The sequence below is a fragment of the Phacochoerus africanus genome, chromosome 2 (assembly GCF_016906955.1).
Source record: "Phacochoerus africanus isolate WHEZ1 chromosome 2, ROS_Pafr_v1, whole genome shotgun sequence".
NCBI lineage: Eukaryota > Metazoa > Chordata > Mammalia > Artiodactyla > Suidae > Phacochoerus > Phacochoerus africanus.
The window spans coordinates 98,165,046-98,181,555 of record NC_062545.1 but is presented as its reverse complement, the minus strand read 5'-3'; the positions used below and the strand labels follow the sequence as shown (position 1 = coordinate 98,181,555).

Here is a 16,510-nt window from a genome sequence, read left to right as displayed (position 1 = left end):
TATTTCTGTGCAGTCAATTGTAATTTCTCCTTTTTCATTTCTAATTTTATTGATTTGAGCCTTCTCTCTTTTTTCTTGATGAGTCTGGCTAAAGATTTATCAATTTTGTTGATCTTTTCAGAGAACCAACTTTTGGTTTCATTGATCTTCTCTATTATTTTTGTCTCAGTTTCATTTATTTCTGCTCTGATCTTTATTTTTATTTCCTTCTGCTAATTTTGGGCTTTGTTCTTCTTTCTCTAATTGTTTTAGGTATAAGATTAGGCTGTTTATTTGAGCTTTTTCTTCTTTCTTGAGGTAAGACTGTATTACTATAAACTTTCCTCTCAGAACTGCTTTTGCTGTGTCCCATAGGTTTTGGATTATTGTATCTTCATTGTCATTTGTCTCTAAGTATGTTTTGATTTCCTCTTTGATTTCTTCAATGATCCATTGGTTGTTCAATAGCATATTGTTTAGCTTCCAGGAGTTTGTGGTTTTGCTGTTTTGTTTTTTGTTTTTTCCCTTATAGTTGACTTCTAGTCTCATAGCATTGTGGTTGGAGAAAACTCATGGGATCATTTCAACTTTTTAAAATTTACCAATATTTTATCTGTGGCCCAAAATGTGATCTATCCTGGAGAATGTTCCATTTGCTTTTGAGAATAATGTATATTCTGTTGCTTTGGGATGGAATGTTCAATAAATATCAGTTAAATCTATATGGTCTAGAGTATTATTTTAAGGCCTTTGTTTCCTTGTTGATTCTCTGTATAGATGATCTGTCTCTTGATGTAAGTGAGGTGTTAAAGTCCCCTGCTATTATTGTGTTGCTGTCGACTTCTACTTTTATGGCTGTCAGCAGTTGCCTTATATATTGAGGTGCTCCTATGTAAAGTGTATATATATTTACAATTGTTATTTCTTCTTCTTGGATTGATCCTTTAATTATTAGGTAGTGTCCTTCTTTGTCTTTTGTGATTTTCTTTATTTTTTTCTTTTATTTTTTTGTCTTTTTACTTTTTTTTTCTTGAGCTGCTCCCACACATATGGAGGTTCCCAGGCTAGGGGTCTAATCAGAGCTGTAGCCACTGGCTATGCCAGAGCCACAGCAACATGGGATCCAAGCCACATCTGTGACCCACACCACAGCTTATGGCAACGCTGGATCCTTAACCCACTGAGCAAGGCCAGGGATCAAACCTGCAACCTCATGATTCCTAGTTGGATTCGTTAACCACTGCACCACAATGGGAACTCCATTTTCTTGAAAGTCTATTTTGTCTGATATGAGTATTGCTACTCCTGGCTTTCCTTTATTTCCATTTGCATGTAATATCTTCTTCCATCCTCTCACTTTCAGTCTGTATGTGTTCTGAAGTGGGTCTCTTGTACACAGCATATATATGGGTCTTGTTTTTGTATTCATTCTGCCAGTTTGTATCTTTTGGTTGGAGCACTTAATCTATTTACATCCAGTGTAATTATGGATCAGTCTTCAGTGTCATGTTTGGATTGCATTTCTTTTTTATGTGTGTGTCTATTGTACTTATTTTGGTTCACAGTTCTCTTATTTTAAAATGCATTTTCAATGTTCTGCATTTGTATTCTCCTCTTATCATGTCTGCTACCCAATGTCTCTTTCCACAGGGATATTTCCTGGTTGGCACCTGAGCTATGTCGACGTGAAGGACAACTCCCGAGATGAGACCTTCCGCTTCCAATGTGACTGCTGGCTCTCCAAGAGTGTGGGTGATGGACAGACGGTCCGTGACTTTGCCTGTGCCAACAATGAGATCCATGATGAGCTGGAGGAGACCAGTACGTGGGGAAACTAGTCTCAGATTCAGCCTAGGATGAATATGCAGAATTAGCTCAGGTGGGAGGTATGAACAATGTTGGAAAATATAAAGAAGGAACTCACAGCTTTCCGGAAGGGGACTCAGATGCCCACTGAAGGAGGTAATATTGGAGATATGCATAAGTAAACACTCGAAATGTTGCTTGGTGAACATGGAACTGCGTGGTGCTGGTTGCCACCTCATGGGGTCAAGTCACAGAGACTGATTGCGTAGTAGGAAAACCCATAGGGGACCAGTTCACCCTGCCTTGAGGGCTAGACTGAGTAGTTTGATGTGATGATCCCTCTAATTTATTATTATTTTTTGTTATGGACTCTCTTCAACTGATGTCTCTGGCAGTAGCTGCCAAATCAAACCTTCCTGGAACCAGAATGTGCGGAAGGGCCAGGCTATCCACCAACCACTTTCCCTTTGATTCCTTCCTCAGGGGATGTTTAAAAAGGAAGAGTAATTTGTCCCTAAGGTGGATGTCATCAAGGACGAGGGATGTGTTTTTTTTCTTTTCTTTTCTTTTTTTTCTTTTTTTTTTTTTTTTAGGGTATCACCTGCAGCATATGGAAGTTTACAGGCTAGGGGTTAAAATTGCAGCTGTAGCTACCAGCCTACACCACAGCCACAGCAACTCGGGGTCTGAGTGGGATCTGTGATCTACACCACAGCTCACAGCAATGCCAGATGCTTAACCCACCAAGCAAGGCCAGTGATCAAACCCACATCCTCATGGATAGTAGTCAGATTTGTTTCTGCTGAGCCATGATGGGAACTCCCAGGAGGTGTTTCTTTAATACAGATGCCAGTATCTAGGTACAACAGATTTGAAGAAAGCTTATCAAAAGCAGGGCCTGATATAAGAAAGGATTTTCCAACCTTAGTTATTAAGGCAACACTAGCTGCAGTACGATATAAATCCTCAAATCTCAATGACTTAGTACTACCATTTTTTTCCTCAGTCATATAATAAATAGTCTGGTGTGGCTGTTTGTCAAGAAGCCTTCTACACCTGATTCAAGGACCCAAGCTCTTCTCATCATCTGCCATTTTCAACATGAGGCTCCCACATTTCTTACAGAGGAAAGAGAGAGCATAGAGAAGGCACACTCTCCTATCTTTTTAACACATTAACTCACACTCTGTTAGAGCAAGAAAGGGCTGAGGGGTTTGGAGCTGAAGTGAATAGAGGCAGGGAGTCTGGAGCACTGAGGCTTCAAGTATATTTATTGACCAGCAAATGGCCAGGAGCTGAGAGAAGGTTCAGGTTCTCTGGCATTAGGGGGGTGGTAGGTTTCATGGGGCCTTGTGGCTGAAGTAACCAGTGTCAGGGTTAGCACCAGGCTACATGGGAGGGGTAGGAGGAGAGGAGGCGAAAGTTCCAAGATAAAGTCATGGGAAGGGTAGAAAGAAAGGGTGAGAATGTTCCTATACAGGGCTGGGGTTGAAGATTAACAAAGCCAAAATGTAGGGCAGTCAACATTCCGGAACCATTGGTCCTTGGAAAGATAAGGGGGTTGGTGGTTTGTGAGGCTTAATCTGGCTCTGAGACTGTTAGTCATTTGTCTCCACTTAGATGTAAAGGCACCTGGGAAATGTAGTGCCTGGCTGGATTGCCCCTCCCAGGTAAGCACTGTCTACCATGGAAGCAAAGCATAGATCTTTGGTGGAAAGCTACTCAGCCTTCTCCATCGTGCTATCCAAACTACCCAAAGATGGACTTAGCTGCTTCAAGAGGTTGTGACCACTGATAGGAGCATTCAAACAAGGACCAACTGCTCATCTGGAAGCTTTAATGCATGGGGCTGCCCTAATTCAGAGGGTGAACTCCAGCTTCTGTAATTTCATTTACTGGGGAATTACTGGGTACCACGTCTTATTTTAGGTGCTATGAGTGATGCACACTGCTCTGTGATCTCTAGTTTATTTGTATTGACCTTTGCATATGTGTTGGCCTCTCTGCACAGCTGTAAGCTCCTAAAGGTCAAGGACAAAATCGCTTATGTTTGTGGACTTCTGTAGCTCTGTAAGCCTTTGGAACTTAGTAGGTGCACAATTAGTGCTCAACAAATGGAAGAAGAGGCAGTCAGTGCTTTTCTTTGGAGCCTCACAAACTCATTAGAGGGAGAAGCTTAAGCCCCTTACGCAAGTGCTAACATGAGCAGTGGAGTTTCCTTGGGTCACTGGCATTTAGGGGAGGAGAGATTCATGAGGCTTTGAGCATACCCATGGAGGTTTCCTTCACAGATTTCCTGCCAAACACCTGCTAGGACCTGCAGGATTTGGGTTGGCAGAGAAATGGCAGAGGGGAAGCAGCACTTGTGCTGATTCTATAAGGATGTGTGTGGGCCAGAGATGGGAGCCCAGGAAATGGCCTGGGTCAGTCTGTCTTTACCAGGAGCATGCAGAGCACAGAGTGGTACCCTCAAGTCTGCCCAGAAGGGGACAGACTGTAACACCCATGTCCTCAGATGGAGGCTTATCCTAGGGGAGCCAGGGACACAACTGGAGCCAAACATTCCAACCCTCAGCTACCTTTCTTTAAAGCCCCCAGCAAATACTTGTCGAGTACCTACTAAGTGCCACGGCCTATTCTGAGTTCTAGGGATGCCCCAATGACAAAAATGGAGACCCTGCCCTTGTGACAATTGCATTCTATGTCTGTGAGCCCAGGGACACCTCTGGGCACTCAGCTTGTGAGAATAAAGACCCTTACATACTTGAACAGGGTTTGGCATGTGTGAAAGCATTCCACACATCCCCTGCTCTCGCCAGGTCCTCGCTACCCCAGTCCCTCCCCAGGGGCTAAATGGAGGCAGATTCACCCCCCTATAGCATAGGTAAGGAAAACAAAGCCCCAGAAAGGTGAAGTGACACACATAGGGCCTAGCCATTGCTAGGAGGGCTCTGAGACCTTATTCCTAGATGTGGACTTATCGTACCACTTCAGGCTCCCTCTTCCTTATTGGACCTGGCCGGCATTCCAGACTGATCAATTGCCCCACCTTGTTGAGCCTTCTATTTCCTGCCTTTACCTCCAACTCTTGTTAGCAATTCCAGAAGCTGCTCCCTATCCTCTGCAAGCATCTGCCTCTGCAGATGATTCCAACATTCAGGCAAAGCTGAAAGCCACTGGCAATCTTCAAATAATATTATTTTCTGGAGTTCCCATTGTGGCTCAGTGGTAATAAATCTGACTAGTATCCAGAGGATACAGGTTCCATCCCTGGCCTCACTCAATGGGTTAGGGATCTGGCATTGACGTGAGCTGTGGTGTAGGTCGCAGACGCGGCTTTGGTCTGGCATTGCTGTGGCTGTGGCATAGGCCGGCAGCTACAGCTCCGATTAGACCCCTAGCATGGGAACCTCCATATGCCATGGGTGAGGCCCTAAAAAGACAATAATAATAATAATAATGTCTTTGTCTCATCCCAGAGATTCTGTCGTAATCGGTCCAGGCTAAGTCATATGCTCATTCGCATGTACACAGCACACCCACATACAGATGCACCCTCATGCACACACACACACACTCGCACACCTGGGAGGACAGAAATCTCCCTCTCTCTCTGGGACATCCTCCAGCAGGACCAGTGCCTCCCTTTTCACAGCCCTCCTCCTTCCTATCCATCCCCACCTGAAGCCTTTTAGGGCTGCTTAGTCCACCTTATCTGCAACATTTCCAGCACAAATACAGACCAGCTTGATGGCCAGCTCCCCAGAGGAGGAGTCACTCTTCCACCAGGCAGCGCTGTTTTAAAAAAAAAATCATCTTTATGGTCTTATTTCAGTTTTTTGTTCAGTTGGTTTTTTGCAGCTCTGTTAAAACAAGCATCTTTATATTTATGTTCTTGTTTTGGCTTTTTGTTTGTTTGGTTGGTTAATTGATTGGTTGGTTGGTTGATTGGTTGGTTTTTTTGGGCCGCACCTGTGGCATGTGGAAGTTCCCTGGCCAGGGATCAAATTTGCTCCACAGCAGTAACCCAGGCTGCTGCAGTGACAATGCTAGACACTTAACCGGCTGCACCACAGAGGAATTCCCATATTTATGTTCTTTTTTTTTTTTTCCTGTTTTTTTTTTTTAGGGCCGCACCTGTGGCATATGGAGGTTCCAAGGCTAGGGGTCGAATCAGTGCTATAGCTGCCAGCCTACTCCACAGCCACAGCAACACCAGATCCGAGCCACGTCTGCAACCTATACCACAGCTCATGGCAACACCAAATCCTTAACCCACCGAGCAAGGCCAGGGATCAAACCCGCAACCTCATGGTTCCTAGTTGGATTCGTTTCTGCTGTGCCACGACGGGAACGCCCCCATAGTTATGTTCTTGAAGTTTCTATCCTTTGGCAGTTCCCATGGGGTCAAACACAAAATTTCAGAAGTCGTCATGGGTCTTGACTGTACATGCCTGAGGCCCAGCCCTAAGCTGGCTCCAGCAAAAAGGGAGCGTATTGGTTTGCAGAACTTGGAAGGTCCAAGTAGAGTGGGCTGAGACTTGGCTATCTCCAGAGATGCCAATGATTTCAATATGTCTTTGTCTCCCTTTGCCTCTCAACAGCTTCTTTCTCTATGTTGTGGGAAGATGGCCATCCCCAACCCCATAGCCTTCTCAACAGCCTGTGGGAGGGAAGAGAATGTCTCCCAGGATTAATTCTGCCTGTCCAGGCCTGGGACTCTCAGCCTATGCAGAAGGAGCTCCCCAGAGCCAAGAACAGTCCTGACAATGTGAGGTGGGAAAGGTGATGTGGAGCAGTAAGTTCCAGATGCCCACCAGATGCCCAGGGGCCCTCTAGCACTCCTCTGCCTCACAGGGCCCTGCCATCCTGACCTCAAGGCAACACCTGTCTGTTCAGGAGATGCTCCAGCGATGGGATGTTGGCTCCTCTTGGTACATCCTAAGTGGCTTGTTCATCACCCTCTGCAGATTCCATGCCCTGCATACAGGCAAGATGTTGAGAGGAGCCGGCTCTGCTCTCTCCTGTCTTGCCACCTGAACGACATCCATGCCCCTGAACCCACAGTAGCTCTGCTGATGGTCCTGCTTTTTCTAGCCAGGCTCATTCCCTGAGGATGCGGCACAGGGTGAGCCTCTCACTGGCCCAGCCTGGGCTGGGCTTCTGACTGCCCCGCTCTGTCAGGTCTCTGGTTCTCCCCTGTCCTTTCCTCCCAGCAGCTATAAACAAAGCTGAGTCATGCCTTCCACATTTTTATCAAGGCATTGATGAAATGACTTTGATCGAAAGACCATTGATGCAACCAGACACCTTTGTTTTTAATCTGCCTCCTTGTCCTCGCTTTCACACCTTCCTTCTTTACCTTCTCCTCAGGGTCACAAGAGACTTGGCTTTGGTCCAGTTATGATCCACACACTCCATTTCTTGCATCTCTGCCTTGAGTTAACCGTAGGGAGCAAATGGGTTCCTAGCGCTCCCCACCTCCTCTCCTGGGCATTGACAAAACCTTTCCTCTACAGTGCCCAGGATCTACTTTGAACCCATGGATGTCTGGTTTGCAGAGGTACCTTGGCTGGGAAAGCAGAATGGCCATGAGAGCACCCCCTCCCTGGCATAGCTTCGGGCACCCCCATGGCTCAGCCATTTCACATCCCTGGTATGCAATCTTTCTGGCCTGCAGAGCCTTGCTCTTCTTCCTGGGCTTGTCCTCTCTGTGGATCTTGTCCCCTCCTGTGAGCTCTTTGCCCAGATTCGTTCTCCCCGTGGCCTGGGAGAAGTCACAGAGGCAATGTTGAGAGACCAGGATGGACATTACATTGAGCTGTAGGCACCACCATCCCTCCTGTCTTTGTCACGTCTCTGAGATAAAAACACAGAAATAGAACTATCCCTTTGGATCCAGAATCCCAAATCTTCGGTGATTCACTTACTGCTCTATGCATAGGGGACCCTTCAAGCAAACTTTGTGTCCTCCTGCATGTGACCTCTAGCCCAGCCCTGTCCCTGGGGAGCAGGGCTGGATCATGGAGATTTCAAGCCCCTCTCTCATGCTCCTCAGTAACTTTGCTTAGGCTCCTCCCTCCTCCTTGAGCACCCCTCTTTGTTTTATGCTGATCATAATCATGATTCTTCTTCAAGGCCAAGCTCATTTGCCACCTTCTTCCTAAAGCTTCCTGTCATTAGTCCAATCATTCATTTATTCACTTAACAAATACTTATTGAACGTTTATGTGCCAGACACTGTCCTGGGCACTTGGGATGTATCAGTGAGCACAACAAAGACCCCTGTCCTCATTCGGGTGGGAGAGGGAAATACAATAAACAATAAAATGATAGGTCAACTGCTTAGCTTGTTAGAAGGTACTAGGCGATAAGGACAAGAGAAGATAATACTCATAGAGCACAGTAGGGCAGGCAGAAGAGCAAGGAATATCAGGCTACAGTAGGTGGGAAGGAGGTGAGGGATTGAGCCAAGTTAACATGTGTGGGGGTGGGAAGAGAAAAGGGTCGCCCTGCAGGCAGAGTGCTAAGGCAAGAGTGTGCCTAGTGCTCCTGGAGCACCAAAGAGGGTGCGGACCAATTGAGAGTGAGCAAGAGAGAAAGTACTGGAAGGTGAGGTCAGAGGGTTCATGGAAACCAGCTTTATCCTCTCTCCCGTGGTACCCTTTTGATAGGTTATTCTGTCCTAGGAGCAGTCTGGGGCTAGAGATGAAGTCTAGTGTCTCCCAGAGTCCAGCCCAGTCCTGACACTTGGCACCCACTTAACAAAGTTTGGATGAAAGGAAGTGGGGGAGGGAAGCTATGATGCTGAATGTGACACAGGGGTGAAAACTAAGACAGGGCGGGAGTGAGACTGCTTGCTAGAGAAAGTGTGAGGCTCTCCTAGAGTCCTGCTTGCCTGCGTATTCCCTTCCTGATTCTGTAGCTGGACCCAGCCTCCCTTCCCTTCTTTTTGCATAGATCTCTACTTTCCATCTCAGACTCCTCCGTCCCTAAGATCCAGACCCCAGCATCTCTCTGAAAATTCACCTCCACCTCCTGGTTCTTGGAGGCAGGGCATGTGCTTCTTCACTCCCAGCAGCTCCCATGTTCACCCAGCAAAAAGGTTTCTACTGCACATAACCTGGAGACACTGCTATAGCCCCCAAGTAGAGGCAGGTTCTATTTGTAGTGCCTCAATTATAGCAATTTTAACCTGCCCCACACACACCTCAGGCTGTAGCCTAAGATCAGATGTAGGACCAGGAAGAAGTTGCCAGTTGGCTGCCCTAAGAGCGGGCGCTGCTCCCCTGAGCTGACCCTCTCCCACCTTCTGCCCCACAGCCTACGAGATCGTCATAGAAACCGGCAATGGAGGCGAAACCAGGGAGAACGTCTGGCTCATCCTGGAGGGCAGGAAAAACCGATCCAAGGAGTTTCTGGTGGAAAATTCTTCTAGACAGCGGGCCTTTAGGAAGTAAGAAGACGGGTACCCACTGGGGAATAGTGATGGGTGGCATGGGTAAGAGAGGGACCCCAAGAAGGAACTCTTTTAGTGGGGCCATGAGTATACAGATGGGCCTAATGAGCAAGAACTTGTTGAGAACCCACTGTGTACCAACGCCATTCTCGCTCCTAAGGATGAAACCAGGAGATTTAGAAAAGGGAAGGGAGGGGACTGTCATTTAAAAGAGAGCCCTGGAGTTCCCGTCTTGGCGCAGCCGAAACAAATCCAACTAGGAACCATAAGGTTGCGGGTTTGATCCCTGGCCTCACTCAGTGGGTTAAGAATCCGGCATTGCCATGATCTGTGGTGTAGGTCACAGACACTGCTTGGATCTGGCATTGCTGTGGCTGTGGTGTAGGCCGACAGCTATAGCTCCGATTAGACCCCTAGTCTGGGAACCTCCATGTGCCGCACGTGCGGCCCTAAAAAGATAAAAAACCCAAAAAAATTAAAATAAAATAAGATAAAAGAGAGCCCTCTTCAAGAGCCTAGAACCTAATTATGCCAACTACTAGAAAGAAAGGATAATTATTTAATATGATGGAAGTGCTAATTGCCACTGCAATGGCAATCATGGAACAACACAGAACTGTTTCAAACCAACACGTTGTATATCTTAAATTTATACAATGGTGTATGTTGAATGTGTTTCAATTTTTAAGAAGTTAATGGAAAAGGACCACAAGGAATTCCCATTGTTTGTGGCTCAGTGGTAACGAATCCGACTAGCATCCATGAGGACAGGGGTTCAATCCTTGGCCTCACTCCATGGGTTGAGGATCCAGTGTTGCCATGAGTTGGTGAGCTGTGGTGTAGGTTGCAGACCGGGCTTGGATCCCACATTGCTGTGGCTGTGGCTGTGGCTTAGGCCAGCAGCTGCAGCTCCAAGTCCACCCCTAGCCTGGAAACTTCCATATGCCACAGGCGTAGCCCTAAAGACACACACACACACACAAACTACCACAAAAAATCAATCAATTAATTAAAGCAAGCCCTCTACACGGCCAGGAACTACATTGATGTTATCCCGAGTCCATGCAGATGAGTAGCTCACAGTTGAACTGAAAAGGAATATATTTACCCATAAACACGAAAAAGGATCATGTAAGTCAGCAGAGAATTCTATTCTAGTTAAAACGAGGGAGGGCAGAGAGAGCCTTTAAGATGCTTCATAAGAAAACCAAAACTGGGTCTCAAGGAGCGGTGCCTCTGCTCAGCACCCCTGGCCGGCCAAAGCCTGAGAATCTCACCTCCTCCTGTGCATTGGCACCACCTCTGAACCACTCAGGTGCCTCTGCATCCCCGCTCCCATCACAACTGCTTACACAGCGTCTCCCCCTCCCATCCACTGTACCTTCTGTTCAAACTCCCTCTGTGTGGGATGGTCCGTGCTGACCTACCACTGCAGATGGCCCCACCCCGCTACTTAAAAAAAAACAATTATTGGAATATAGTTGACTTACAAAGATGTGTTAATTTCAGGCATACAGCAAAGTAAATCAGTTATACATACAAATATACCATTCCTTTTCAGATTCTTTTCCCATATAGGTTATTACACAGTATTGAGTAAATTTACTGTGCTATGCAGTAGGTCCTTGTTATTCATCTGTTTTATATATAGTAGTGTGTATATGTCAATCCCAACCTCCTAATATATCCCTCCTCATTTCTCCTTTGGTAACCATAAATTTGGTTTTGAAATCTTTAAGTCTGTTTCTGTTTTATAAGTTCTACTGTGTTTCTATTAGATTCCATGTATTAGTCATCTCATAGGATATTTGTCTTTCTCTGTCTGACTTACTTCATTTGGTGTGATAATATCTTTGTCCATAGTTTTTTATGGCTGAGTAATATTCCACCTTGATTCTTTTCTTTTTCTTTTTCTTTTTAGGGCTACACCTGCAGCATATGGAGGTTGGAAACCTGTAAGGCTAAGGGTTGAATAGGAGCTGTAGCCGCCAGCCTATGCCACAGCCACAGCAACACCAGATCCAAGCTGCATCTGTGACCTACACCACAGCTCACAGCAACACCAGATCCTTAACCCATTGAGTGAGGCCAGGGATCAAGCCTGCCTCCTCATGAATATTTTACCATCAGGTTCTTTACCACTGAGCCAAACGGGAATTTCTGGTTGTGATTGTCTTGATCCAAAACTGGACTGAATCCCTCGATCAATGGAGGCCTGACCTCAGGTCTTGCTTGCCATTCTATCCCTAGTCCTCAGACCAGTGCTTAGAATACAGTAGGCACTCAATAAATGCTTACTTCCTTCAGTGGGCACAGGCGGCTCTCACTGGTCATACTTTTGTGTCCTGCAGGGGGACCACAGACACATTTGAGTTTGACAGCATCTACCTGGGGGACATTGCCTCCCTCTGCGTGGGCCACCTCGCCAGGGAGGACCGATTCATCCCCAAGAGAGAGCTGGTCTGGCATGTCAAGACCATCACCATCACCGAGATGGAGTACGGCAACGTGTATGTCTGGGCCCCACCCCTACCCCCAGGAAAGGCCCGCCCTCATAATTGAAGGGGCCAGACCACCAGCAAGATAGTGGGAGAGGGGTGGTCCAGGGAGATGTCCCCTAAAGGCTGAAGTCACAGCACTCAGGAGGCATAGGAGGCAGGAAGGGAAGAGGCGGTTGAAGTGGTTCTCAAGCTTTCTGAACCAGAGGCAAGGTGGTAGACCAGATGACCTTGGGTGCTCCCGCCTTTTAATCCAGGCTTCTTTGGAAGGATGCTGAGCCCGTCAGATGATGCCAGGCAGCTGAGGCATTCCTTCCTTTCCCCTCCCATCACTGTATAAGGACAAAGAAATACAGCTTTGAAGCCTGCTGCTCCACAGTCAGAGTGAAAGCCCAGCACACGTGTGGGCAGAGTAGGGGCCTGAGACCAACCATAATCCCATGGCCCACAGGCAAGAAGGCCCCCAATAAGGAGCTTTGCATTTCCTCCACCAGGGCCTTCTGGGGACTCGGGCATTTCTGGAGGATTAAGGGTTTTAGTTACCTGGGTAACAGTTCACAGCCATCAGTTTTTCTAATTAAAACCACTTGGTAACCATGTTGGAAGCCAGAAAGAGCCCTGAGGCTCTGGAAGGCAGGAAAGGCCCTGAGAAGAAGCCAGGAGAGAAGGAAGGGGAAGCCAAGGGCAGTGTGTGCATGGGGGAGGGTGGACCCCAGGAGCAAGTGACACTGCTGGGACTCCCCCAGAACCGCTGCCGGCCCCTCCCAAGCCCCTTCGTGCCCACTCTGGGCTGGCTCTGCTCCTGGCAAGGCCTTTCACAAGAATTGCACCAGAGTTCCCGTCGTGGCACAGCAGAAACGAATCCGACTAGGAACCATGAGGTTGCAGGTTCGATCCCTGGCCTCACTCAGTGGGTTGAAGATCTGGCATTGCCATGAGCTGTGATGTTGGTCACAGACACTGCTCGGATCTAGCGTTGCTGTGGCTCTGGCTTAGGCTGGCAGCTATAGCTCTGATTAGACCCCTAGCCTAGGAACCTCCATATGCCACAGGTGCGACCCTCAATAGACAAAGGACAAAATAAATAAATAAATAAATAATTAAAAAAAAACCAATGAAATACGTACCAGAAGACTTGGGGCAATTCCAAGGAAGTATTGTTGAGGTAGAAAAGTGAGATATGGGAAAGCATGTATTATGCAATGCCATTTTGTAAAGGGAACATTGGCATCCCACATGTGTCTGCGTCTCTGGGGGTCTGTGCAGGGTTGGGTGAAATGGAGGCACATTTTGCAAGGATGCATCCACAACTGGTACCTGGGTTATTTGAGGTGAGGGCAGGATGCAGAAGGGGAAAAGAGGGAGAAAAGGAGATAGAGCCAAGCAAAAAGGAAAGGGAAAAAAGTGCATTTAGAAAAACATGCCTATGATCCCATGACTTGTGTATTTATATAGAATTATGTATATTAGTGAGCATTTGCATAAAGACATACATTTTAAGTAAATGTTTAAGCAAAGAATGCAATTATGTTGCCTCTAAGAAAATGTGGTAAGTAACAATCCAAGTTTATCAAGTGATAAGTTGGGGGAAGAAAGCTCTCAAGGCGGAATAAGGATTTCCTGTGAAGTGTCTTTAAATGGCTGTTCTTCAGGTGGCCAGGCAGGCTGGTTCTGGGCCCCAGCTCTGGGTCACCTTGGGAAGTGACTTCCCTTCTCTAAGCCTTTGTTTACCTCTCTGTGAAATGGGAGGATGAAGTCTACAACCCCGGGTTGTCATGGGAGTCAATGAGATGCAGGAATGCAAAATCAAGGCATGTAGTGAGCATGCGGAAACCAAATAAATTCTTTTTGCTGCCATGGATTTTCAACTAACCATTGATTTTGTACCACTGGGCACACCTTTTTAAGACGGCATTCCTGAAGTCATTAGCCAGTGCCAGGAATATTTTCAAAGCTGTGAAAATATTAGCAGTTTGGGTGGGGGAAAAAAAACAGAGCAGTTGTTCAGTCCAAACTTCTAGCATTGCCTGTGGGAAAATCAAGATCAGTGGGGATGTGACTTGCCCAAGGTCACACAGGTGGTAGGTGGCAGGGCCAGGGTAGACCCAGACCCCTTTGTGCCTTATGTAGTGTGTTCCCACCAGGCCCTCTGACTTCTTCCTTGGTATTTATCGGACTCAATATCATTACCAAAAGCTAACATTGGGAGTGGGGGTAGAAAAGGGACTTTTTGGTCCAAGACCATTTCTCTTGGCCTTGGACTTGCTTCTGCTGGTAGAAGTTTTTTCAGAAGAGGACTTTCTCTTACCCCTTTGTACTATGTTGTCCATGAGCACATGCGTGTGTGTGTGTGTGTGTGTGTGTGTGTGTGTGGGACACACACACTCATAAAGTCAGCCAAGTGCAAGGGATTTGGGAGCATACATTTCTTCTTGGCTTTGCCTGGGATTGTCATTCTGGATCCCATTGCTCCTCTGCAGGTGTTAACCAGGTAAAAACATTCATCAGTCACTTTGAAGAGGCAAGAGGATCAGCCTCTTTGCCATGGAGTGAGCTTAGAGCAGGGCAGGTAACCGGTCAGAAAGGCAAATTCTGGGAGGAAGGTCAGATCATGTGAGAGGTCTTGCAGGCCTTTGTAAGATGATGATTTTTATTTATTGTGGGAGGCCAGTGGAGGGATCTGAGTGGAAGAATGACATTCTTGGGCTAACATCTCCACAGGATCAGAGATCACTTGGATGCTGTGAAGAGAAGTCACGGTAGGTATCAAGAAGCAGGGAGATCACTTAGGAGGCTGACACATTTCAAGTAGAGGCCGGTGTTGACTGGACCAGAGAGACAGCAGGGCAGATGGTGAGGTAGTGTGTACTTTTTTAAGGAGGGCTGACTCTGGGTCTGTTTTAAAGATGGGATCAGTGGGAGTTGCCAGTGCATGTATATGGAGTGTGAGGGGAAAATAAAAGGACAATCAAGGAGCAACTAAAAAGAGATGTCACTCACTGTCGATTTCCACATAAACGAGACCCATCCTCATATTTTAATGCAGATGTTTCCTATCCTAATATCCGGTCACCTGGGGGAGGAATCACTTTCAGAGGACCAGGGTCCTGGGGGAGGGAGTGGGGCTTGGCTGCTGCGCACTAAGCTCCGCCCCCCGTCCTGCCCTCTTCCACCCAGGTACTTCTTTAACTGCGACTGCCTCATCCCCCTCAAGAGGAAGCGGAAGTACTTCAAGGTTTTCGAGGTCACCAAGACAACAGAGAGCTTTGCCAGCAAGGTCCAAAACCTGGTACCAGTCAAGTACGAGGTCATCGTGACGACGGGCTACGAGCCGGGGGCGGGCACCGACGCCAACGTCTTTGTGACCATCTTTGGGGCCAATGGTGACACGGGCAAGCGGGAGCTGAAGCAGAAGATGCGCAACCTGTTTGAGCGGGGCAGCACCGACCGCTTCTTCCTGGAGACGCTGGAGCTGGGCGAGCTGCGCAAGGTGCGGCTGGAGCACGATAGCAGTGGATACTGCTCGGGCTGGCTGGTGGACAAGGTGGAGGTCACCAACACCAGCACCGGGGTGGCCACCATCTTCACCTGTGGCAGGTGGCTGGACAAGAAGCGCGGCGACGGGCTCACCTGGAGAGACCTCTTCCCTTCTGTCTGAGGGCCAGAGGCCCCCTTCGCTCTCCCACCACTTTGTCTCAACCACACTTGCCATCTCAGTCCATCCTCGAAAGCCTCCTGAAGCTGGGATGGGGCTGGGGCCCCAGGGCTCCATCCATAGCCCTTTAGAGGCCATTGTGGGCACACACCTGTGTGGTCCTGCCCTGTCCCACACCTCCTGGATCTACAGGAATCCACCAACATGTGCATAATTCGTGGTTGCACAAAAATAACTTTTTGCATTTTCTCTTTCCATAACAGTGGTGACTAGGCTGAGACTTGCTGCCAGGCATGGATGGGAAATTGGGGCTTCACCCAGGGGATAGAAGTGGGGAAGAAGAGGCCATCAAGATGATGTATTTTAAGCAAAAACTAATTAACACTTTTTTCCCAAAAAAGCTGGGCTAATTAAATTATTACCAACCACACTCGGCAAAGAACTCATCTTGGCATCTGCTCACTTAGAAATGCATCCTTTTTCCCAGTTTCAATAACTCCCGGTGGCAGAGGGAGAAAAACATCAAGAGGAAGAGTTTCAGCTGTGGGGGGAACTTAGGAGTCTGTGAAAAGGTACATGATTCTTTCCATCACTTTACAAAGAACACATTGCCAAGTGCCCCCCGGCTGCCCCAGCCAGAAATAACAAAGTTCAGACCCAGAGACCTGAGCAGGTGTTGGGGTGTGGTGGGGCAGGGGGTAGGGGGGCAGTGGTGAGGGGCAGGAGAAGGTGCCTGGAACAGCTAGTCCCTGCTGCACCCCAGCTGGGAGGTGAGGAGGGCATTGGTGTTGTTTAGCACGTGTCACCTGTGGCTTGCTGTGGGCAATGTGGATTGAGAGCCGAGAAGCAGTGAGAAAAAAATGAAGATGTGTTCTCTGCCCTCAAGGGGGATATGATACTGATGGAGAAGCAGCAGGAGAACCACACATTCATGGGTATGTTAGCGCGTGCACACGCGTGCACACACACACAAACACTCCCTGATCAAAGATCGTAAAGGAGTGGGCCCTGCACAGCAAGAGTGCAGCAGACAGCACCTGACTTCTGATTTTCCTGTAGAGGCTGGAGCAAGACTCAGTGAGAAGGTACGTTAAGCCTGGAAGTCTTCCTGTA

General features: G+C 47.6%; 1 protein-coding gene across 4 annotated transcripts in view; it reads left to right on the top strand.

Annotated features, from left to right (window-relative positions):
- The window catches only part of LOXHD1 (lipoxygenase homology PLAT domains 1), a 202,333-nt gene extending 186,428 nt beyond the window's left edge, over nt 1–15,905 (top strand). For 2 of the 4 annotated variants that reach the window (XM_047769423.1, XM_047769422.1), the window contains 4 exons: nt 1,630–1,800; nt 9,109–9,241; nt 11,596–11,754; nt 14,920–15,415. In XM_047769423.1, coding sequence (XP_047625379.1) covers nt 1,630–1,800; nt 9,109–9,241; nt 11,596–11,754; nt 14,920–15,400 — 944 coding nt within the window. In that variant the 3' untranslated portion in view covers nt 15,401–15,415. Of the gene's footprint in view, nt 1–1,629; nt 1,801–9,108; nt 9,242–11,595; nt 11,755–14,919; nt 15,416–15,660 lie in introns of those variants that run through there. The other 2 variants (XM_047769424.1, XM_047769425.1) reach the window with 2 other exon arrangements.
- Nucleotides 15,906–16,510: the final 605 nt, after the last annotated feature.